The 24,631-nt window shown below is 36.8% G+C and overlaps 2 protein-coding genes across 4 annotated transcripts in view; one reads left to right on the top strand and one right to left on the bottom strand.

Annotated features, from left to right (window-relative positions):
• The window catches only part of LOC139152768 (S-adenosylmethionine-dependent methyltransferase Rv2258c-like), a 28,882-nt gene extending 25,335 nt beyond the window's left edge, over positions 1-3,547 (bottom strand). Inside the window, exon 1 of the mRNA XM_070726095.1 lies at positions 3,372-3,547. The gene's annotated coding sequence lies outside the window, so the exon portion shown is untranslated. The remainder of the gene's footprint in view (positions 1-3,371) is intronic.
• The window catches only part of LOC139152770 (uncharacterized), a 47,820-nt gene that overhangs the window by 270 nt on the left and 22,919 nt on the right, over positions 1-24,631 (top strand). Inside the window, exons 2-3 of one of the 3 annotated variants that reach the window (XR_011556703.1) lie at positions 9,294-9,523; positions 10,848-12,469. Coding sequence is in view for 1 of the 3 variants with exons in the window: in XM_070726096.1 (XP_070582197.1) it covers positions 9,386-9,523 (138 nt within the window). In the remaining 2 variants the exon portion in view is untranslated. Of the gene's footprint in view, positions 1-9,293; positions 9,524-10,847; positions 12,470-18,799; positions 18,884-24,631 lie in introns of those variants that run through there. The other 2 variants (XM_070726096.1, XM_070726097.1) reach the window with 2 other exon arrangements.

The raw sequence follows: 24,631 nt of genomic DNA, 5'->3' as shown, positions 1-24,631 counted from the left end.
GCTATGCCGCCTCTCACCAGCCGGACACTCTCGCCATACTCGTAGGGCTAGGTATGCAATAAAGTGTGCATACCACACAGCGGCCGCCGTGTATCGGTTCACATATGACTGTGGATCTCGTAAGCTTATACGTACACTCTTCACTGGCAATTCAGTCGCTGAGCCAGGTTTTATAGGAGCGACAACAATAGAAGTATGTATCTCTGCTATCAGTAGGTAGCAGCACAGGGGGCTCTTACTCCTTGTTTATTTGTATCTGTGTTTGTTTGTGTGTATGTGTTTGTGTTTGTTTATTTGTTATTTTAATAAAATAACAGCGAAAAGCTGTTTTGTTAATATTTGTCAATAAAGAGCAGTTTATTTATTTATTTATTTGTTTGTTTGTTTGTTTGTTGATATGTATTTCCGATGGTTAGGGTTAGGGTTAGGCTTAAGTTAGGGTTAGGGTTACGCTTAAGTTAGTAAGAGCCCCCTGTGGTAGCGGTGGCAGGCTGTGTTTGGGGTAGGGTCATTCGGGGTCACGGCCGCCATGCCAGGTCATCTCCACCACGGTCCCTCCAGGAGGGACCGTGTCTCCACACTAAATCGACAGTTCTCTAAGAATCCGAACTGTGTCGGGTACAGATCACTGTGTATTATTGCATGGCGGCAGTTAATATCAGTGGAATTTAAAGAGATCGATTCGAGCAATTCATTCTAAGAGTACAATAATGATGTTCAGCATAGTAACTACCACAAACACAAACCAAGACACAAACCAAGTCATATGTACAATGGCGTCATTTTCCCATGCGCATGCGCTTTACTCATATACATCAGCCTTGCAAAGGTTGTTGAACGTATGTACAAGCGTACCGAGACTCAACATGTATGGTCTATGTAGATTAGACCCTCGCAGTGGATAAATTGATGCTGTGAAAGGACTATTCATCCCATTGTGACAACCACTACTCGACAGTAAAATGCTGCCGAGTCCGTGAATGTACGGCAAAGTTTTTCCATCGAAAGCATTAGCCTATCGGGTGTACTTACATCTGCTCGCTTTACTAAATCGGCGAAAAGGGAAACATTCCTTATAATATTTACTTCAGCATCGCCCCAAAAGGTAATTATTTTATCGTGTTTGTGCCATGGATTTCCTACCAATGTTGTTTTTTTCTGTTGTAATACTGGACCCGGGACCGGGCATAAGCTTATAGACTAACATACACCCAACTAAACGACTTAACCTTCAGACAATAAGGGAGACCGAGAGAGGTGAATGTATCATTACTTCCGGGTTCGAAAGTATACTGCTTGGTGTATCAGAGACAGCTCAAAAATTGCATCAGTGTAGCTATGTCATAGCAAGGTCACATACAGTCCACTATCTACTAAGGCAAGGTCGAGTACACAAAGGATATGTATGGTGTGATCTCCTGCATAACTTGAGCACACCAAACATTTGTGAAACAGATGGAGTCTTTTATAGGCCCTAATTAAGAACGGGGAATAGTCGCCAGGCGGGTGAGGGGTGTCTATTTGAGTTTGGTCTTTGTCCTTTGAATTGCTCATTGGCGTAAAATCATGAATTTTATGTCTTTGTTAAAATAATGTTTACAATCTGTTTTGATGCTAAACAGCTATTACCTCACTGCTCTTTCTGTGCTTAAATTTGGTACTGGGCCCTCAGACTGTGTATGGTGATGACAGCCGTGAACGATGAATGCACTAGAAAGCTATACATATATGTACCGCGAGTTTGATACGCCACCAAATTTAAAACACAACAAATACTCCGATAACTCGTTAAATTTTATCATTAAAGCATTATATTTTAAGAAAAAGAATAACTTTATTGTCCATTTCTGGAAAATTACCTTTCGCTTCCCCAAAACACATTACACATCACAACATTTAAGTGTTGAAATATAAAAACATTCATAGCTTCGATCTCCTTAAGACCAATGATATTATGTCTGTTTCCTACGGACAAAGGTCTGTATTGAGTAAAGTTATAGTTATATAGAGTATAGTCATATTTTATTTTATTAAAGAGAATAAATTAAAGAATAAATGAAATTAAAATAAGACACCATTACAAGTGCTGCTCTGATGATAAAATGAAACGAGCTTTCTCAGTACTATTTGGTTGCAAACCGCTGACATGAATTTGTGATGCACTAATTAGAACAAATATAGTACAGTTGGCATGAGTAAAAGGGCAAGTCATTCGTTGGGGTCAAAGGTTGGTAGTCCAATGAGCAACTAATGTTGTGATGATAATTTGAAAAAATCCGACCGTTTATTTTCTTTCGAGTAATTTCAAGAAATAATTTTCCACGTGATCATGTTTCATATATTGCAGGACTACACCCGTCATTAGCGATCGATTTTGAGAACATTTCACTCTAAATAACAATTTCTACGGCATTAGGCATGTCGACAGAGGCCGCTCTTTATCATACCTGTCCCGGTCGAAATCAACAGCATATGTTCGGTAGTAAATGATAGATGGAGGTGCCAAAACTCTAATACAAACCTACAAGTTACCTTGCTCTGGGCAGTCACTTTTGGTGCATAGTTGTTTTGGACATAATTGGATTTGGGCAAAGTGTCACAGAGTGTTTTTGATGAAACGTTTGGCAATACGTGGCAAAACGTCAGAAAGAGTTTAGATTAGTGGATACGGGCAGGTGTATCGCATAAGCTACCAGTTTCTTAGGGAGTCGTGTGGTCAGCATTAGGGATTGAGTCAAATAGCTAGAGACGCTACGTAATACACTTTTAGTTCCTGTTCAGAGGTTTATGACAGCCATTCTTCGTATCGTGCCAAATCTAGTTTTTTATGACTTCAAGTGAAATCGCAATGATGTCAGTACCACATTGCGCTAATGGAAACAAACACTATAGTGATTTATCGTTTTTTTTCACAGTTACTGTCGGAAAAGCAGGCAAAACTAAATTGAGCGTATCCTGAATGATTGCTATTTAGAGTATCTTTTTCGTTTGAATTCACAGATTAAGTATTGGACAAAACTACATGTAACACCACCTAACAGCTTAGAAGCAACCGCTGAGATCAGCTCTGTACTTGCCTCCATGGTTTGATTCCCATATCTCACTGTGACATACTCTGACATATCAATTGCCCCTTGTCAGTTTCGAAAGTTGAAAAGGCAGATTACAAGCTGCCCTTCCGATGTAATCGTAATCTTTTATGGAAGGACCCTTGTTTTAATCGCTTTTTCATGTCGGTCCTCAGTTGAGATAAATAATTTATTTTATCAGAGTTTGCGGATATCAGGAACCTAGGTCAAACCACTAGTTCTACCGTAAATGCCTCAAACTGCTATCTTTGAAAATGTAGTTGTGAATTTTACATTTCCTACCTTAATTTCTCCAATTACGAAGCGTGTAACCTCTACTCGTAAGTTTACATGACCACACCCGTGGCTTCATTGCAGTAGCACAGTTCCATATTATTATTTGTAGACAATTCGGTTCAAGACACAGAGCTAGTCAAGAACTAGACATGGGCCAACATTTGGAACGGGTATAAAATATGACAGATTATTTTTATGTTTCGGCCTAGATTCTGAGAATTACAGAACAAATATAGTTTGAGTGGGGAGGAAGTGTTACCCATAATGACATGGTACTATCAGCTTCCATTTTGTTATGCATTTATTTAATACGTTTTGGATATCAGTATCGCCTACATCGTGTCAGTCGTTTGTTTTTAGTCTCCACGGACGAAGTCCGGGGGGACTTATAGATCGGGTCATGTCCGTCCGTCCGTCCGTTCACGCAGATATCTCAGACATGCCCTTGTCAATTTCTTTCAAACTTTGCACAAGGATAGTACCCTACTCCATACAGATGCACGTCGATTTGTTTCACAATGCGATCAAATTTGGCCGTGTTAGAGGACTTTTTAGTTTTCATCTCCGTAGACTCCCATGTATAAGGCACTTCTCCATAGACTCCCATGTATAAGCCAGTTCTACATAGAATCACATGTATAAGGCCAAGTAAAATAAAAATTTAGTTTCTCATCGTATTCATATTGCAAAAAGGATGCAGTGACAGAGTTTTTAGCCTAACGGATGAAGTCCAAGGGGCTTATAGATTTGGTCATGTCCCTCCGTTCACGCAGATATCTCAGATATTTTGACAAAATGTCACGTGACCTCGGCGACCTTTGACCTCAAATATACATATTTGTCCATAACTCAGTAACCATAAGTGCTACACCCTTCATATATGGTATGATGGGACACCTTATTACGCCACATATTGTACCTCATTAATTACGCGCATATCTAATTTTGAGCGAGCCAATAGAGCTAGAGGTCTGATTTTTGGTATATAGGGATAAATTAGCAACATAATTATTTTGACAAAATGTCACGTGACCTGGGTGACCTTTGACCTCAAATATACATATTTGTCCATAACCCACCACAAGTGCTACAACCTTCACGTATAATATGATGGGACACCTTATGACGCCACAAATTGTACCTCATTAATTATGCACATATCTAATTTTGAGCGAGCCAATAGAGCTAGAGGTCTAATTTTTGGTATATAGGGATAACTTAGCAATACAATTTTTTTGACAAAATGTCACGTGACCTCAATGACCTTTGACCTCAAATATACATATTTGTCCATAACTCAGTAACCACAAGTACTACACCCTTCATATTTGGTATGAGGGAAGACCTTATGACGCCACATACTGAACCTCATTAGTTATGTGCATATCTAATTCTGAGCAAGCCAATAGAGCTGGATGTCTGATTTTTGGTATATAGAGATAACTATAGGATAGAAATTTTTTGACCAAATGTCAGGTGACCTTGATGATCTTTTACCTAAAATATACGTTTATGTCAATAAATAAATGACCACAAGTGCTATGTCCTTTATATTTAGTAGGATGGGAGACCTTATGACAACACACGCTTAACCTCATTAATTATACACATATCTAATTCTGGGCAAGCGCATAGAGCTAGAGGTCTGATTTTTGGCATATAGGGATTAATTAGCAATGCAATTTTTTTTTTCAAAATGTAACGTGACCTCGATGACCTTTGACCTTGATTATACATATATATGCATAACTCAGTAACCACAAGTTCTATACCCTCCAATTTCGATAGGATATAAAACCTTAAGATGTCACATCTTGTACCTCATTTATTATGCGCATATGTATTTCTTGGCTGGCCAATACAGCTAGAGGTCTGATCTTTTTTCCCGATTTAGAACCATAACTTAGACATGCCTCATATGTTTCATATTGGGAACAACGACATAGACCTATGTGCCCATAGATCTCAACATATACACTCCAGTGATACTTCTTAGTGACCACATTTCCCTGCCCAATCAGGACTAATACTCCTATTATAAGTGGGGATTATGTCATTGTCAATGACTTGTTTGTATTAAATTTTATCTGAAAAGTTTAAAGGCTTCAGAAAATTGTAAGTACTCTTTTGTTTTGTCCAAAAGATTATCAAAGGATTGTAAGCCCGAGGTCGGATGACAATTTGCCAGACGTCATGTCTTTATTTGTTACGACTGAACTGTAATTTTTAGTACTTTGTGCCCTGTGGGCACAAGGTACTAATGTGATGGTGCGGCCCAATATGCCCAACATAGTGGGCCGTATGCTGTGGACGCAGGTATCTCAGAAACGCTTCAGTAACTTTTTCTGAAATTTGGTCTGTTGGTCACTTGGACATGTGTCTCAAACGTTTTTTTTTTCTTTTTTTGATTGAATCATTTTAAAGTCACTTTTTTAGCTTTTTTCTGAAAACTACTATTTTCAATTTTTCCTCAAAACCACTGATTTGATTATTGTGATGTTTGGCATGGGTGTTCGTATAGTTGAAATGCCGTCAGAAATGTTCAAAATTTGGTGATGTGTGCCTTGTATTATTTTTAAACAATATTTTTATCCATTTTTATTTTATATTTACTTGATTTTGACTCACTTTCGCTAAAGCTATCGTCTGCGCATGCGCACAACTGTAGGACAAAATCTGAGTTGAAGAATCGAAAAGGACGCCATCTTGTTTCTCGGTCGGGGCACATTTTTTACGTTGTAAACGTTTCACTGTGTATTTAAATATGTTCTATAGTTATGAAGTTGACAGTGATACACTTTTGCGGCTGTCGTGTATTTTTTGGTACGAAAGGCGCCTTTGATCGACTGAAGAATGATGGCCTCCGTAGGCGATAAACATCGGTACCGGCAGGTATATCAGTTCTACTGAGGAAGTAATCCACTGGCCCGTATAGGTCAGGGGCTAACTTAGGGGAGAACCACTTGATTTCTGGGGGGGGGGTATGGAGGATTTTGAGAAAAAAAATTGTCACCAGGTGAAATAAAAGAAAAAAATTAAGCCTGTATGGGCTTGAGAAAAAAATTCTCATAACAGACAGAAATAAAAAAGGAATTGTCACAATGCAGTTGAAATGAGCAAAATTTTGGAAACTTCATTCTCATGTATTCTTTGCTGGCATGCTGCCATAGGCAGCGCAAATGTTTTTACCACAAGCAATTCTTATGTGTTTTTTTTCCAGCACTTATGATATAAGCATTCACTACTTTACACCTCAGTGCACTCGATGTTTTCCTTCCCTTTTCTGACCCAAGAAATCATATTTCAGGATTTTTGTTGCAATATCTCAATGGCATAGGCAATATCTAGATGGGACTATTTGACTTCTGTAAATTGTGAAAATTTAAAACACAAGACAGGAGTCAATAAACTAGTGTTAAAACCAATACATTATTCTCTCAATATAAATATGTTTGAAAGATTACAAGTTGACAATGAAAAATTGAGGAACAACACAAGTATAATGAAATACAATGTGTGGGCCTTGTTTCTCTGACCACAAAAGATAACATCTCCCCTGAGAACTTAAAAGTAATTGACTGTTATAAAGAAAAGCAGGTATAGTACTGATCACAGTTGATTTGCCAAAAAAGTGTTCTACAATTTAAAGTTGTATGTTGTGGGTTCGAATCCGATTTAAAACTAGCCGTATTGTATATATACAAGACTTTCCATTTTGTTTTCATTTGTTGGAATGTAAAATGAATACATAAAACCATCCTGTGATATGTGAAACACTGGCTTAAATTTGAAAAATTGCACTGCTACTCCATTTGAAAAAAAAATTGATGCAGGTCTGACAGTAGAAATAAAATAATGCTGTCTCTCTGACAAAAAAAATATCCCATACCCACTTCCTGCGTACCCCCGAAATCAAATGGGTCTCCCCTTAATATGCGCATGCGCGTTTAACAAGTTAGCGTTGTTTTGCAAGGACTTTGAAAAATCAAACCGACGCCATCTTGGTTCTCACGTCTGGTGCGAATATTGTGACGTTTTAAAGTTTTTATCGTGTATTTGATGATGTTTTGCAAATATGAAGTTCACGGTGATGTTACCTTTGTTGCTGTCATGTATTTTTTGGCACGAAACGCTCCTTCGATAGACTGAACAATGATGGCCTCCGTACTCGGTACTCCCCAGTACTGGCGAATCCATTGCTTTCGGCCCGTACTGCAATAGCTGGGTGAGAGCGAGGGAACACTCTGTCCTTCTACCTCCATGTCATAACAAACTAGTGTTGTTTTATGTTGATGTACTGTCCTTTCGACACAGCGATAACTTTAAGTTTTCTGTTGCTTATTTTGGGTAATTTCGATCGTTGTGCATTGATTTTGACATCATTGTTGACTTCGATCGCTAAAGACAGTGTGTGCTTATGTTGACCGATTTACTATTATGAAGTACGCGCACTTCAGAATAACGGCATAATCCGACATAGTAATTTTGCATGATCATCAGATCATACATGATCCGAGATTGCACTTTAGCAAGGTCACGATAATGTTGTTTGTTTCACTGTCGTTTAATACCTATATTTCCACTAAAAGACCATTAGAATTTCCTCCTGGCTACTTTGAAATCGTGCACTGGCATGCATGTAGTTGTCAACATCACTATGCTTGAATGTAGAAGACTCTTTGAATATATCGACTGTCACTGCATATTGCATATGTGTGCAAGTCACTCCATATCATATCGAAAAATGTAGTATTGCGACGTTTGAGCTGCAAGAAGCCAGAATTTACAGTTTACGAGAAAGTTTCTTACATGTAAAACTCAGTTCTACTGTGAACAAAGTGCAAGCTATGTTGTATAACTATCGTGAATAGCATAATATTTTGCATCTGTCACCGTGTCAGAAAATCAGAAGGAAACAACCAGTCAGACAAACTGTGGTCAGGATGATACTGTCCAATTTTAATATTTGTCTCTCGGCACACACCAGATACTCATGACTGTAAAACAACATTTCCATATAATTGTATATTCAGTTTTTATATTTAGTTTGCTTTTCACCATATTGTATGTCCTTCCCTGCACTACATAATTCAAAATTAAATATTGTTTTTGGCCTATACATACTTGAGGGGTAAGCTTATTTAGTCTCATACATTAAAGATGCACTGTTGACCTACAGTGTCCAAACTTTTTATCATTGTATTGTAGATAGGCGTACACTCCAAATACTAAGTACAAGTGTGGTGAGTGTAACAAGCAAATGTTTTTTAGTCAATGGCCCAAATTTATTTTCTATTTGATGGACAATAAATACATGTGTAATCAATGCCAACAATCCAGTTTAAGTAATTTGGTTTAGATTAGCCATTGTCCATTATATTACAATAGTTTGTGGCTAAATTTTCTCCCCTTCTGTATTATATAAGTTCACCGTTTCCTGTTTTAGATATTGTTGATCCTATTCAGTCCCATCTCTTGTTCTTAATTCACTTTCACACATATCAAGGTTGTTGATACTTAGAATCCACACTTGAACTTATGCTGGAGCAGTAACCAACCAGTTCAAATAACTTTCATTTATGTCCAAACAATTTGACTTTTTGCCAAATTTCACATTTATGGCAATTAATAAACAGTAAGGAGGTACAAAGAACGTCGGTGCCCCCGGGCCCCATGTTCTTTTTATGATTGAAAGTAATAACCGATTTTCTGTATACGTCCGATGTCTTCACCTATGAAAGTTGAAGTTGTTGAGTCTGAAGTGAATAATTGACATATTTACAGGCGAGATATGGGATATAAAGGGAAAGTCGCAGGACATACTGTGAAAAGCCCTCTCGCCCTTGTAAAACTAAATTTTAACAGACTGAAATAGCCACTGCTGCTTCATAGATAATATATAGTTAATATTTGTTCTGTATATTTTAGGTCTCTCGTAAACTATGCTCGCCTGAATTTTCTTCATACAACACCAAACTGACATCTTCGGACACAGTTCACCAACCTACTAGCCGACTACTATGGAGCGTAAAGTGTCGATATTGAGATGCAATCGAATTATCTTGGTGTTGGGATTATGCGTATTAGTCATCGTTTCCATCATAGCGTATACAAGATTCGATTTATTTAGCCCAGCAGCCCGGACGATCGTTAAAAAGGTGGGTAGGCGTATGGGTATACGAGTACTGTGCTGAAGGAAACCCGATAGTTTCAGACAGTTAGGAGATGACACATGCACTCAATATTAAACTCACATTTATTAATAGTGACAGTGGTTAAAGCTATGAGCACTCTACAATATCACTCTCAGCAATCAGAACATATCCATGATTTCATATTTTGTATATGTATGAGAGCTTACATGGCCCGTACATACCTATATGTACGCATGTATGTATGTATGTGTACGTATGTATGAATGTATACATGTATGTCCGTCCACATCAAATGCTTGAAAGCTGCAGCACCTACCATCTTAGTATTTGTTGTACAGGTGCACCCAGGGGTGAAGATATTGATTTGTTCAAATGAACTGTTAGTGTCAAAAACATGCAAATGAGGTAAAAACTGTGCAAATTCCTGCAAAATGCTAATTCTCTGTAACCACAGGCCAGATTTGTTGAAACTTGATATGTAGGTTAACTAAAGTGTCTGCAAATTGTGGTGAAAGTTGGGTAATTTAATATTTGGAGTAATCCTTCCAATTTTTGATCAAGGTGTCTTCTTCTCTGAAACCAATTGTCTGGTTGCTTTGAATTTGATATGCACCATAATTGCGTTTCTTCATGTGAAAAGTAACCCCTTGTAACGAAAAAATGTCGACACGCTTAGTAAAATAAAAGTGTGAAGAACGCCCTTGTAACGAATATCAAAATAGATAAAACGTAATGTATCTAAACAAAAGTTCCGATTACGAATATCAAAATTCCATCATGAATTTGGGTCAATACAAAAATGTTCGCACAATCGATATTTTGTTGTTATTTATGTGTTGAGTATTGTGAACGATTTTGAGCATTTGTAAGACAGAAAGAATAACAATTCACATTTAGCGATGCAACTATGAACTTTCAAAAATGTTTTCAAACGTATAATGATCATGCATCGCGAAGAGTACACCAGTTTTTGCCGATCATTTTCATACATTAACGTACGCCTGTAACCTATGGATTTCCATCGTAGAGTAAATTTCAGTATCAATTGACGCATAGTCTAATAAGTTTGTGTCACTATTTGACCTTTGACCTCACAGGTTTTATCTAGTTGTAATTCTTGTCACTACATTGTCAATTTTTAACAACAATTGTTGCAAAACTTATTCGTTGTCTTTGGTTGTCGTTCACGTATGTATTTGCTTCCATGTTTATCCATTGTAACATATTATATGATGCATATTTGAAAAGACTTTGCACACAACTTTTCGTTCCTGACTTAATTTTTTCCTCTTTGTTAAACGTCATTTTCTTTCTCTTCATTTTCTAGATAAGACCGGCTATGGACATCATAAATCAATCATTCAATCGAAAATATGATAATAGCTCACGTTTGGCGGGATATTTAGTAGAAAAAACAACTAATACCAGTGTAATAGTTTCAAGAAACTTTACAATTGAAACCCACAAAGTGACGGGAGCATCGAAGAAACGAGGAAAGGAGTTCGGATATTTGAAACCGAACGATCATTTTGTGGTGCCGAATATTGCCCATTTTGTTTGGTTTTCGTGTCGGACATTTAAATTTGAAAACCTTATCAGTATGTTGAGTGCTCACAGGATAATGAAAGCGGACACAGTATACTTCCACACCGATTGCGAACCAAGTGGTGAGTGGTGGATGCAAGCAAAAACCCTCATACCAACGTTGACCGTCGTTAATAGGGCACCACCTACGAAGGTTTTTGATAAGACATTGAGTACAAAATACAAAGAACATAGTGCTGATGTTGCTAGAATACAAATATTACTTGAAATGGGAGGAGTGTACTTCGACCCGGATGTTTTCGTTTTGGCGCCATTAGAGCCACTACGTTACTATGATTTCGTCATCGGTAAAGAAGCAGTTCAATTTTTCAATAACGGTGTGTTAATTGCCAGCAATTCATCAAAATTTTTGAAAGTCTATTACGAAAATTACAAAAATTATAAGAGCAGTTGTTGGGGATGCACATCCATAAAAGATATAAATGGGTTAGCTTCAAAACACATAAACTTTCTGCACATAGAACCCTATAGCATGATACAACCAAATCCTGTGGACTGGAGGTTACTTTTTTTCGAAAAGTACAAGTGGGAGGAGGAGCATTTTACCATTCACGTTTGGTTTCGATATTACCGTGATAGGGCACCTAAACCAATTGAATATACTCCTGAAAATATCAAACAATTGGACACCACAATAGGAGAAATGTGTAGATACATCTATTATGGATCGTCTGCAATTATTGTGTAAACTACCGATTACTATATGGTACAAGGGGTTCGAGATAGTTCGGAAGAAAAATAGTGCAGACCTTGAAGTTTTGATATCTGCATGGATGCTTGTTCAGTTTGAACTTTAACGTCAAGAATTTTTGTAAAGATATTTTTCTACCTGAATCAAAATGCAGACTGTTGTGAATAATGACTGAAGCATTTGGTGGAAATCATAACAATAAGCCTGAATTTTGTCAAAAACACCATTGAGGGCGCTATTTTCATCGCTATCTCAAAATTTCCGTGGACTTGCCCACACGAAAAATTAATCAGTAGTCAAGCTGACATTGACCTAACACCTGTTAAGAGGATTCGTGCCGCTGAATGTTTTCAAATAGGAAAATCGAGCTCAACGCCACTGTGGTGGCCTATGGGAAATTAATTAGTGGTCTTGTGCCATATCTGAGCTCCTAACGCATTGTGATTAACCGACAAAAAGAGTACAAACATATGGCGTCCATGCGCATAGTGAAGTTTATCTTCATACTTGTTCAGAGGGAGTGAACAGTAATTTAGACACATGGCTTCACACATCTCCAGTACTATGGAAGTGTGAGAACACTAGTGTGGTATCGATTTGTTCTCACACTTTGTATTCTTTTACGAATAAAAATTTGTTTCTTATAGAAAGCACCCAATGGCCTTACCGCTTAATTGTTCTGTTGGCGTACGTATATAAACAGACGCAGACGACAACACTGCACTCAAGGTGAATGGGCCTTTCGTGTAGATTCATCTGACTATGGTCAACCATGGAGATAAATATAGGAAGGATAACTATATATTCATCATAAAAGACAAATTTAGACCCATGGGAACTTATGGGTTGTTTACACCTTAGTACAGTTCACAATTGTCTTGTATTAGGTTATAGAGGTCGTAGAACAGATAAGAGGCTCTTAGTCTTCAGATTAATTACCAGTTTCATTGTAGAAATTAAATGTCGTCGGTGATAGAGGTAGCGAAGTCTTCTTTCTACCGCGCTAGTGCTCCTGACCCTGATATTATTAAAATATTGTTTTTTATACGACACAAAAGGCGTGGTTTCGACCAGATGATAGATATGAATTAAAGATAAAACAATACATCCAATCACAAATATCAATGCAGGTTTTGGATTTAACACGATTGGAACTAATTTGGGATAATTGGATTTTCATATTTTTCAGTTTCTCAAAAGTGTTAGATGCCCTGTAGCTGAATGTTGCAATATTGCAAATTACTCATAAAAACAAGTTTGTAACGTAAAAATAAAAGCAGATACGATTACACTTGTAGATTAAAGTGGCACTCCCACTTGGTAACATTTTTAAAGCACATTTTTTTAATGCCAACGGTCGATATTTGACGTGGCGACTGCGCGCGGATCGCGAGATATCGATAAAACATGTCTTCAAAAAGTAAAAGTTTGAATTCCGGTGGCCCACCTAAATTCAGCTTCCGAACATCGAACGCTCGGCACTGGGGCCATTGTCAACTAAGCTACGGAGTACGAGTCTCTACTGACGCAGCTGTACGCCACAGTATTCGTCGGTGATCGGTCATGTCCCGTCAGAGAAAGCCGAGTCTTACTGACTTGGCGTATAAACGAAAAGCAATTTTTGCTGATTCCACCAGAATTCGCATAGGTACGTGACTAGCACAGTTATGTGTGGTTGATACATAGCGGCCACCGCGTGGTATGCATAGACGCATACCACGCGCGCGGCGTACTATGTGGCAGACGACAAAATGTAGTCATCAGAGGCGGCTAATATTTGACATGTAAAAAACGGATGTTTATGTTGTATTGGTTAAAAATATAATACAACTGATTTAGAATAATGAAAACGACAAAAACTAAGGAGGAGTTTTAAAAAACTTACCTTAAGTAAAGGCATAATGCTGTATACAAAGTCTTTGCAGTGGGAAGTAAATTAATCGCGTAGTTTGAACTTATTGTAGACTCCCTAGAATATCGTCAATCAGCACAACAACAAACCTTCGGGGGATTTCGGGTCAAAATCAGAAACGATCGTAAACCTTCGGGATGTGAAAAATACGCTCGGGAAATGACATGTTTTTATAGATATCTCGCGATCCGCGCGCAGTCGCCACGTCAAATATGGACCGTTGGCATTAAAAAAAATATGTTTTAAAAATGTTACCAACTGGGACTGCCTCTTTAAATCGACATTACTTCACTATCCAATTATCCAAAATTAGTTCCAATCGTGTAATTTCAATTTACATGTCAGAAATAATACTTAAAACTGACTATTACTAGTTGCAAACACATCATGTGCAATCTTATTTTCCTGCATTACATGCTAACTCTTTTCATTACTTTCATATCATTCAAATTATGTTGCATCTAAACCTCGAAAACATCGTCGTAAAAGGGAATGAAGTTCTATCAATTTTGCGTTTGTCTGTTTGCTATACAAATCGAATCATTATTAACATTCTGATGATTTCATAAATAATTGTACTGTAGCCGATGACCATCTGGTGCATTAACGTTGATGTGAGATAAACTAAATCGTAACAACCTCTTCTGGAGAAGAAATTACCTGTTCATCAATACAGAAAGCAACTGACTTTGGAATAATGAGTGTAGTCAGAATAAACATTTCACATGAGTTTCGAAAGTAACCATATTTTTCTATGCAGAATGATGAACAGAAAGGCCACTCATATTATCCTCAAACATAACTCCGTAAAAACCAAAATCTGCGATGTATTAAATTACAAACAATGAAAGGAACGTGAGAAAAATAATCCGTCATCCAATTGGCTGGATGACGTCTTTCTCACACTCGATGGTGAATTTCTGTCTCACACTTGCATTCGGCTCGTGTGAGACAAAAAATCCCCAACAATTGTGAGACATGTCGTGCGTGTCAGATCATTTGGATGTGGGATTCTATTAATCACTAAACGAGCCGAGAATACTTGGATGCACTGCCAAGCTTCAGTGCGGTGTGCACTTTTACAATATTTGGAGTGATGTTATCTTTTGCTCACGTGTTCACACACTTGAGCATATGTCGCAGCGATGTCTGTGTGTCTGTCTCTGTCTGTCTGTCTGTCTGTCTGCTCGGTATCTTAAAAACAGCTAATCAGACCAGAATCAAATCTGGCACATAGATTCAGTTTGCAAATGGCAAGAACTGATTAGTTTTTGGCGGGTTTTGCTTGCTTACTATTTGCTGATGATGATTTTAGAAAAACCGGATATACATTGAGAATGACTGAGACAATCTGATGAGATTTGCTACAAATGTTTATCACATCAAGATGTATCAGCCGTGAAAGATATTCAGGGTTGATATGAAAGATAATCGCTAATTTGCATATTTAATGAACTTTCCTAATTAGTGATAAATATCAGAATTGGCTGGATTAAAATTGACGAAACTTAGTATGTATATTAAAGATACCATGATATTAACATATTGAAAGTCATTAAGCATTTTCACTTCAGCCAATTCCTAATATGCAAATTTAATGAACTTTCCTAATTAGGGATATATATCAGAATTGACCAGGCCGAAGTTGATGAAACTTGCTACATATATTGAAGATAATATAATACAATATTCTTGAAAGTCATTAAGCATTTTTCTTTCATCCAACTCCCGATTTGCATATTAAATAAACTATTAAAATTAGGGATTTATATTTTAATCGACTTTACCAAAATAAATGAAACTTGCTATGCACATTAAAGATACTATGATATAACATTATTGAAAGTCATTAAGCATTTTACTGCAGCCAATTCCTTTTTTGCATATTTAATGAACTTTCCTAATTAGTTATATTGACTCTATTGAAATTGATGAGACTTGCGATGTACATTGAAGATAGTATGATATAACGTTATTGAAAGTCATTAATTAGTTTTTTTCCAGCCAATTTCTTATTTGCATTTGTAATGAACATTTCTAATTAATTAATTTCTAATCTGAATTGACTCCACCAAAGTTGATGAATCTTGCAACATATATTTAAGATACTATAATACAACATTATTAAAAGTCATTTAAAATTTTTATTTCAGCCAATTTTTAATTGCATATTTAATTAACTTTCCTAATTAGGGACATATACTGGGATTTACTTGATCATAGTTGGCAAAACATGCTATGTGCACTGATGGTTATAGCAGGTTATAACAATATTGAAAGTCATTTCGCATTTTCATGTCAGCTAATAGATAATTTGCATATCTAATAAGCTTTTACAGTTTGGCATGTATAGCTTGAAGGACTTGACCAAAGGCAATTACACGTGCTATATTAAGTGGTGATACAATGACAGTACTCCAAGCTAATTACATATTTGAATACTTAATGACCTTTAGAATTGATCTGTGGCGGATATTCTTCATGATGTTGATCATTACACTTTCAATTAAGTTGCAAACATGTGGCAAAGGTTAAAATTTGCACATAAATGCAATATATAATGAAAAACGTGAGCATTTTCAGTTCATATGTGGTCGCTAAAACGTGATGATCACAATGAAACAAAGACTGATCACCATGGGGTTTTTTTCAAGTCGTGGAGGTACACTATACCGCCATGTTGTTGTTTTTTCACATCGGTCCATGTTCAAACCCAGAACAAAGAGAGGGAGGGGGCGATGGAAACGATGCTAGTAGCAGCAATGCGGAGTGCAAGGACATACGAAATATTCAGTGCCAGGATTCAGTTGTTCTAAAGTTGAAGACCGTGTTGCAAAGTGCGTCCGTGCCAACTGAAGTCTTGCTTGTCAGGGACATAAGAAAAGTCTGCTACATCAGATGGAGTGTGGAGAAAATACCAAATATACAACACTTGTTACTTACTTCAAATTGAGGTTTTGTCAGTTATTTTGATGAAAATTGCTTGGTTTTCAATGTCAAAAAGACGAAGGAAATGTTGATCGGTTTTCGTAAACAGCTAATTAACCAAATCCAGTTGTTATGAAAATACGAAAACATTTCAGAGTAGTAACTTACGAGACCTTGGACATCACTATTGATAGTATACTATGCTGGCGTTGTCATATTGAAGAAATGTTGAAGAAGATAAATCTTCGTATGTACTGTCTTCGAAAATTAAGATATTTTGATGTATTAGTATAGAGATCTTTCATTCTATAATGCCGTTATCAGCAGTGTATTGAGTTATTATATTATCTGTTAGGTTGGTAACATCTCGAAGCAAGGGAAAGCTAGGCTTGACAAGTCATAAAGAAGGCGGGCACCAGTCATTTGAAATTCACAGCGCCAAATTGACTTAATCTTCCATGTCCGACTGGAAAGAAAAGAATCATCTTCTTCAAACTTGGACAAATTTTTAGAAGCGGTAGACTCTGGCCATCAATTAACTAGTACCAAATGCTACGCAAACTCCTTTATTCCACAAACTGTTAGTCTTTGTAAGGCAATTCTCATCTCGAAAATTGAATTAGCTATTTAAATGTTGTTGTTGTTGTTGTTGTATTTATTGTTTTTGTTGTTGTTGTTTTCACTTTTATTGTCTTTTGCTGTTTTTGCGCTTTTTAACTTTTTAATTTTCTGTTTTATCGTTTGTCAAGCAGGCATTTAATTGGCTTCTTAGGGATTAAATAAGGTTTTCTCCTATCTTTTCAGGTTGTCTTTAATAGAAAATGAACATATGTCGGTGAAAATCTTAAATCTAATTTCTTGTACATGAGTGCACTTGTAACAACCAAACTTCTACTCAAGTACATTTATATTAATCGTCAACATTTATAAATGCACAGATATTACTGATTTTGTATAATTGTAAAAAATTGTTCTTAGTTTCCCCACAGGCTGCAATGTATAGCGGATCAACTTCTAATGAATGGATCTGCATCATGTCTTCGCTTAGTATCGCTGATCAGCTTTGAGTGCCAGTGTGTATCATCTTGTTTTCCTACATGGAATTGCTTTCATCGAAGTAGAGTGAAGTAGTTTTGTAAATCATATTTCTGCCGGATTCTGTCCTCGATGTTGAACCGTTTTTTCTTGTTATTGTACATGGGCTGGCATACTGACGCAAGGAAGGTTGTATTGAGTTGAGTTTCTTAATCTGCAGATAAAAGATGGTGATGATGGCTTTGTCACGCATGGCTTAAGAGGTTGCGCTCCAAGTAGAAGTAAGGTGACCGAATTGTTACACCTATTCGGAAATGCTGAAACTCTTTAAGGATTTTCAATTGGAAACTTTCCATGGAAGAGATAAGCTTATCTTTCTTTATGTCAAAAAGTTCTACGCCGAATAACGCTCTGGGAGTAACATTAAATTTCAAGATGTTATGTGAGATGATTGGGTTTAGACCATTTTTCGCATGAAGCCCAGCACTAAACAGCTAATACAACGTTCTTCTTGCAGTTTGCAGATTTTCTGAGATATCAAATTTACCATTTGTTTTTCTTGTAATACCTAATGTGTTGTGCATTCGCTTTGAGCAATGACGTCATTGTTAATTTTTAACTGATGTGATAGGCTATCCTGAGCATGACAGTTTCTTTTGATACATATACTTTTACTGGCATAGATCAATTGTCTTTTACTGTTTTACACGATCTTCGACTACCTGGACCATGGCACTTGTATTGTGAATATTGGTGGAGAGTACAGTGTCGTCAGCACAGGTTGGACTGCCTCAGTAGATATGCCCTATATGTAAACCAAGATGGGAACTTTCCAATGCCTGAAGGATACTGTGTGTGTATATTTTGAAGAGTTACGCCGAAAGCGTACTACCTTGCCTGGTTCCTTGTTTCAGAGTGATATCGTTTGATAGAACGTTGTGCCATTTTACCCTTGAGAACTGTTCAGAGTACATCTCTCCTATTATGTTCCGTAGTTGGCCTTGATCCCCCGATGAAACATCTCTACTCAATCTACATCATGTTGATTGAATTCACACAATAACGCTTTTCAGGCACGCTTTTTATGCAAATTTGGAGCCTCGTTTTCAACAGACCCAGACAGAATTCCCAATTTCCATGTCCGACATACACAGTCAAGACTTTGTTCACTTGTTCATGTAAATGTCATAAGGTGAGTTTCATTAGGCTACATGCCCTTTGTTTACATACTGTAGATCTACGTTTAAGTCGATCACCTCCTTGACGTTGAGGAACCGATCTTGTAAGCTTATCCGCACACTGTTCAAAGTCGAATACCAGTTGCTGCCCAATGTTTTATAAAAAAGACAACTACATTCAGGCAAACCATACAGGTACGTATATGTATCTGTGCTGCGATTATAGGCAGCTAGCGGTCTACGTTGGCGTGTGTTCTTCGAGGCAGGGTGAATCGGGGTCACAGCCGCTAGAGTGACGCTGCAAGGCCGGGTGCAGCCTGATACTAAATTGGCAGTACACTCCGACACCGATCTGTGTCGGGTACATATCACTGTGCTATTAAATGACGGCGCTGATTATCAGTGATATTTATAGAGATTAGCAATGGCGGTATTTTACAATGTACACTATTGGCGTTGTACAAGTAGAAATAAGCGTAGCTAGTCTTAATTTGTAAGCTTATCTGCACACTGTTTTAAGTCGAATACCAGTTGCTGCCCCATGTTTTATAAGAAAGACGACTATCGGGGCAAACCCATATAGGTACATGTATCTGTGCTGTGACTAGGCAGCAAGCGGTCTACGTTGGCGGGTGTTCTTTGAGGCAGGGTCATTCGGGGTCACGGCAGCCAGAGTGACGCTGCCAGGCCAGGTGCAGCTCGATACTAAATCGGCAGTTCAATACTAAATCGTCAGTACACTCCGACACCGATCTGTGTCACTGTCAGGTACATATCACTGTGTTATTAAATGACGGCGCTGATAATCAACAATATTTATAGAGATTAGCAATGGCGACATTTACAATGTACACTCTTGTACAAGTAGGAATAAGCGTGGTAATCGAATTCCTCTAGGTTTATACATATTGTGGGGAAAGCTGTGTGTTTATATTGGGGGGGGATTTTTCAGTTTTAGTCTAAACATCGTCTACTCCTAAAGGCTCGTCTGATTCCTCTGAGAGTTGGTATTCATGTTTCTTGGGATGATATCAATCAAGTTTAATGCAATTTGGTGAAATATCCATATTTGTAATTTTGGGGTAATTTTGCCCATTTTTGGTCAATTTTTTGTTTCTCCTGAACCGTTTGTCTGATAGCTTTGGTATCTAGGATACAGGTTCATAGGGTTGATCAAAATGCACTAGTACAGAAATTTGCAGGAAAACGAGAGAGTGTCCATTTCTCGCAAATTTCTCGCAAATTTCTGTACTAGTGATGTAACGTATTTCTAATTCTGATGAAATCTGCAATTTAGCATTTTGGGGTCAATTTTTGCCATTTTTGGTCAACAAAATTGTATATTAAGACCCATTTTCTGATAGCTTTGATATTTAGTAGACATGTTTCTACGGATGATCTTGATTTAATATGTTCAAACTATAATTATATATTGTATATTGTTATCTGTACATAGCACAAAGGGGCCTAAATTTTCAAAGCAATATCTTCAATTTTGTATTTTTATGAAGTTCTTTTCTCACTTTTTGACCAAACAAAATGACAAACAAAATGACAGAAATAGTCTGCTGTATTGATGGATTCAACAAATATATTCCATAGCTTTTCAATGTTAATGAGTATCAAAGTTGTAAATAGTTCACGAATTTTATTCTTCCTGCCATCTTGCCTTTTTATCCCTTTAAGTAAAGATGGTCAATATCAAGAAGTGAACCATTTGATATCCTGGGCGGGAATCTTGAAGATTTTCGGAAAAAGCAAAAATTCTCAGGAAATGTAAACGATAAAAATCAGTTAGAGAAGGCTTGACAAAAGAAAAGGTGGGAGAGTGGAAAAAATATTGTGCAATGGATTAGGTAAAAAGAGATAATGCTACCTTATCAATATTCCAGATCCCCTCCCCCTGGATACCAAATGGTCTCACCAAATGTCCTTTTGCACACAATTAACAGAGCAGTGTATCCCGGTTAAAGATGCCAATTTACACAGAGATTTGAAAGGTAAAAAATTTCAAGTTCGCCACAGTTGAAATCTTTAAGTTGATCTCAATATTATAACCCATATTTAATTGGCTAAATGTAAGTTGTTCAAAAAGTGGATGCACTAGTTGTTCTGGAAAAAATCAAAGTTTACTTTTCACTGTAGGGTTTCTGAGTTAGTGGTTGTATGCTGAAATCTCTCTATGTATCTGGTGTATTGGCAAAATGTAAACATTTGTTGCATGTTATGTTTTTCAGTTACAGTCATCTATTGTTCATGACAAATCAGGAAAAGTTATCTGTGTGCCTGTAAAAGATAGCATATTTGTCAACATATAAACTACCTTGCCGGCTGATTGTCGTAAAAATTGTCACATAAGAAAGAGGATTAGAAACTAATCAAATTGATGTAACATATTCGTCACGAGTGCCTGTATATTTAACTATTTTATCAGTACATCCAGCTGTTTGTTATATTTATCAGCCTCGTTGGGCCAAGGCATACTAGGGGGGCAATATCAACACTCTGCCAGTCTGTGTATGTCAGTCAGTCTGTCTATATGTCCATCCATCCAGCTCATATTTTAACTGAATAATTTCCATATGTGGCCGGCTTCGAAATGTGGAATGCCTAGACGGTTATCTCTAATAAACTGGAATCTTGTAGATATTGATAAAAGAATCAGAAAAAGTGTACGATAAATCTGCAACAGTGCTACGGATTAGAGAGATATCGCTTTGTTATTTGACACATATGTCAAAAGGGATAATGTATGTGATATTTTGGTTGAAAGCATAACATTGGTGTAATATATCTATTTTTGAATTTTGTCGCGACTTTTGGTCGAACGTCTTGTGTTCAGGAATCACATCAGATACCAGGTAACAAATTTGGATTTTAAGTTCTTAAGGATCATCTGATCACCGTATATCAAAATATTGATGAAATTTAGATATATCTCTATGTGTGTTTAGAAGATGTTTTGATACTGTTTTGATACAGATCTAGTAATTAGGGCCACGTTTTACCTGTTTTATTTTTAAAAATGCAAAATATGATATTCTTGAGGTCCCTGGTCCAATTGCAAAAAAAACGAGAATTGCTGCACATTTTACCCGTGTATTAGTGGTAAATACATGCTCAACTGTAAATGAGTATTTGTTCAAATGAAGACAACATTACAAAACATGGTAATGCGCACCAAAAGTGAACTTTAAATAAACATTGGTCAGATTGTCTTGGCTAGGCTAACATACCATATTGTACAAAAAGTGTTGCATGGAAGTCGCCATCAGTGAATGTAAAAGACGTTGTCGTATACAGATCTTTCAAACAACCAGCCTTTCATTTACAAGATGCAGGATATCAAAAGTGCATTCACAAACGTGTCATCTGTATAGACAACAAACTTTGCTAGCTGCTTATCCACTAAGGTCAGGTTATTAAAGGGACAAAGTCGGCCATTTTTCATTAATTTTGTTTGATACAAGATACTACTTATATTGTTTGATATGTTGAAAGAATACTTAATGAATGGGTGATCATGCATATATTCGTCCCCGTTTTTAGACACGATCAATGAAACCATCGCGAAAATGAATTAATGGTTATGACCACTCAATCATTTTCGCGGTGGTTTCGTTTATATAGTATGGCAGCCATTAACAATGAATGCACTAGAAGGCTATATATATCTGTACCGCGGCTTTGACATGCAACCAAAATACTGAGACGAATACTTAGATAACTTGTGCAATTTCATCATCAAAACATTATATTTTATTTTATTAAAGAGAAAATTAAATAATTTTAAAAATACCGTAACATGTGACGCTCTAATAATCAGTTGAGTATCAGTTAGTTATAAGCTGTTGATAAGTATTTTGTGATGCACCATTTATCTTAGAACAAGTCTAATGCAAAACATTATATTTTATTCTATTAAAGAGAAAATTAAATAAAATACCATAACATGTGACGCTCTGATAATCAGTTGAGTATCAGATGGTTATAAGCTGTTGATAAGTATTTTGTGATGCACCATTTATCTTAGAACAAGTCTAATGCGCTGGCGTGAGCAAAACGGCATATCATTCGTCGGGTCGAAGGTTGGCCCTCTCAGCAGCAACTAATGTCATGATGATAATTTGAAATTATCCGACCGTTTATTTCCTTTCAAGTAATTTCAAGTAATAATTTGTCATGTGATCAATGTTTCATCTTTTGCAAGACTATACTCGTCATCAACGATCAATTATGAGAACACTGCTCTCTGAATAGCTATCGGAATTAGGCAAGTCAACAGAGGCCGCTCTTTATCATACAATCCTAAGATAAAACCTACAATACGGTGTTTTCAATCGGATTCGAACTCACAACGTACGGTACCCAGTCACCTACAAGTTACGTTTCATGACCTTAAGTAAAATTGCAATGATGTCAGTACCAAATTGCGCTAATGGAAACAAACTGTTTAGTGATTTATCGTTCCTTTCAATGTTACGCTCGGAAAAGCAGGCAAAACTAAATTAAATGTGTCCTAAATGGTTTTATATTGAGACTATCTTCTTCGTTGAATTCATAGATAATAACATAACAACATGTCACCATCGAACAGCTGAGAAGCAACCGCTGAGATCTAAATTACTACTAACTAAACTAGACTTACTTAAATGTGTCCTAAATGGTTTTATATTGAGACTATCTTCTTCGTTGAATTCATAGATAATAACATAACAACATGTCACCATCGAACAGCTGAGAAGCAACCGCTGAGATCAGCTCTGTACTTGTCCTGTATGGTTTGATACCGATATCTCACAGAGACATACCCTTATTTGTCAGTTGTCTCTTGTCAGTTTCGAAAGTGGAAAAGACAGATTACAATCTGCCCTATGATGTAAGCGTTATCTTTTATTGAAGCAACAACCCTTGGCAATCAGGCATGACAATCCCACCACGAATGCAGGTCACGCAGAGTTCACGGAAAGAGGGCGCATTTTACAATGCATATCTGACACACGCGCAGTCCGTCACGTTTCGAGCGAGCAGAGCGTACGAGTAGAGAAAGGCAGACAGAAAAAAAACTCGTCGACAACCAAACCCATTTGGTTTTTCATAATATTAGTATTTATTTTCCCTGGATAAGTCCTGTATCACCCACTATTTGTAACAATCAACCCTATTTGTAACAAAACTTAATTTTCAGAAAAACTTTACCGTATTTGTTGAAATATTAATAAATATGCATATTTGTATGTTTGGGGTAATTTTCTTTTTTTTTCCTTGTCAAAACTCATTTTTCCGAAACTGCTTTTGTTACAAATTGGGTTGATTGTTACAAATAGGGGTGACATGTCAACCTTATTTGTAACAATCAACCCTATTTGTAACAAAACCTAATTTTCAAAAAAACTTTGCCGTATTTGTTGAAATATTAATAAAATATGCATATTTGTATGTTTGGGGGCAATTTCTTTTTTTTTCCTTGTCAAAACTCATTTTTCCGAAACTGCTTTTGTTACAAATTGGGTTGATTGTTACAAATAGGGGTGACATGTCAACCCTATTTGTAACAATCAACCCTATTTGTAACAAAACCTAATTTTCAAAGAAACTTGGCCGTATTTGATGAAATCTTGATGAAATATACATATTTATATGTTTGGGGCAATTTTCTTTTTTTTCCATGTCGAAACTCATTTTTTTCCGAAAATGCTCGTTAGATTAAATGTTGTTGTGCAGGTTCCTATGGATAAGAGGCGTTCTCGTAAGATATAATC

This window comes from Ptychodera flava, chromosome 16, assembly GCF_041260155.1.
Source record: "Ptychodera flava strain L36383 chromosome 16, AS_Pfla_20210202, whole genome shotgun sequence".
Taxonomy (NCBI): Eukaryota; Metazoa; Hemichordata; class Enteropneusta; family Ptychoderidae; genus Ptychodera; species Ptychodera flava.
This window is presented reverse-complemented; position numbering and strand designations above follow the sequence as displayed.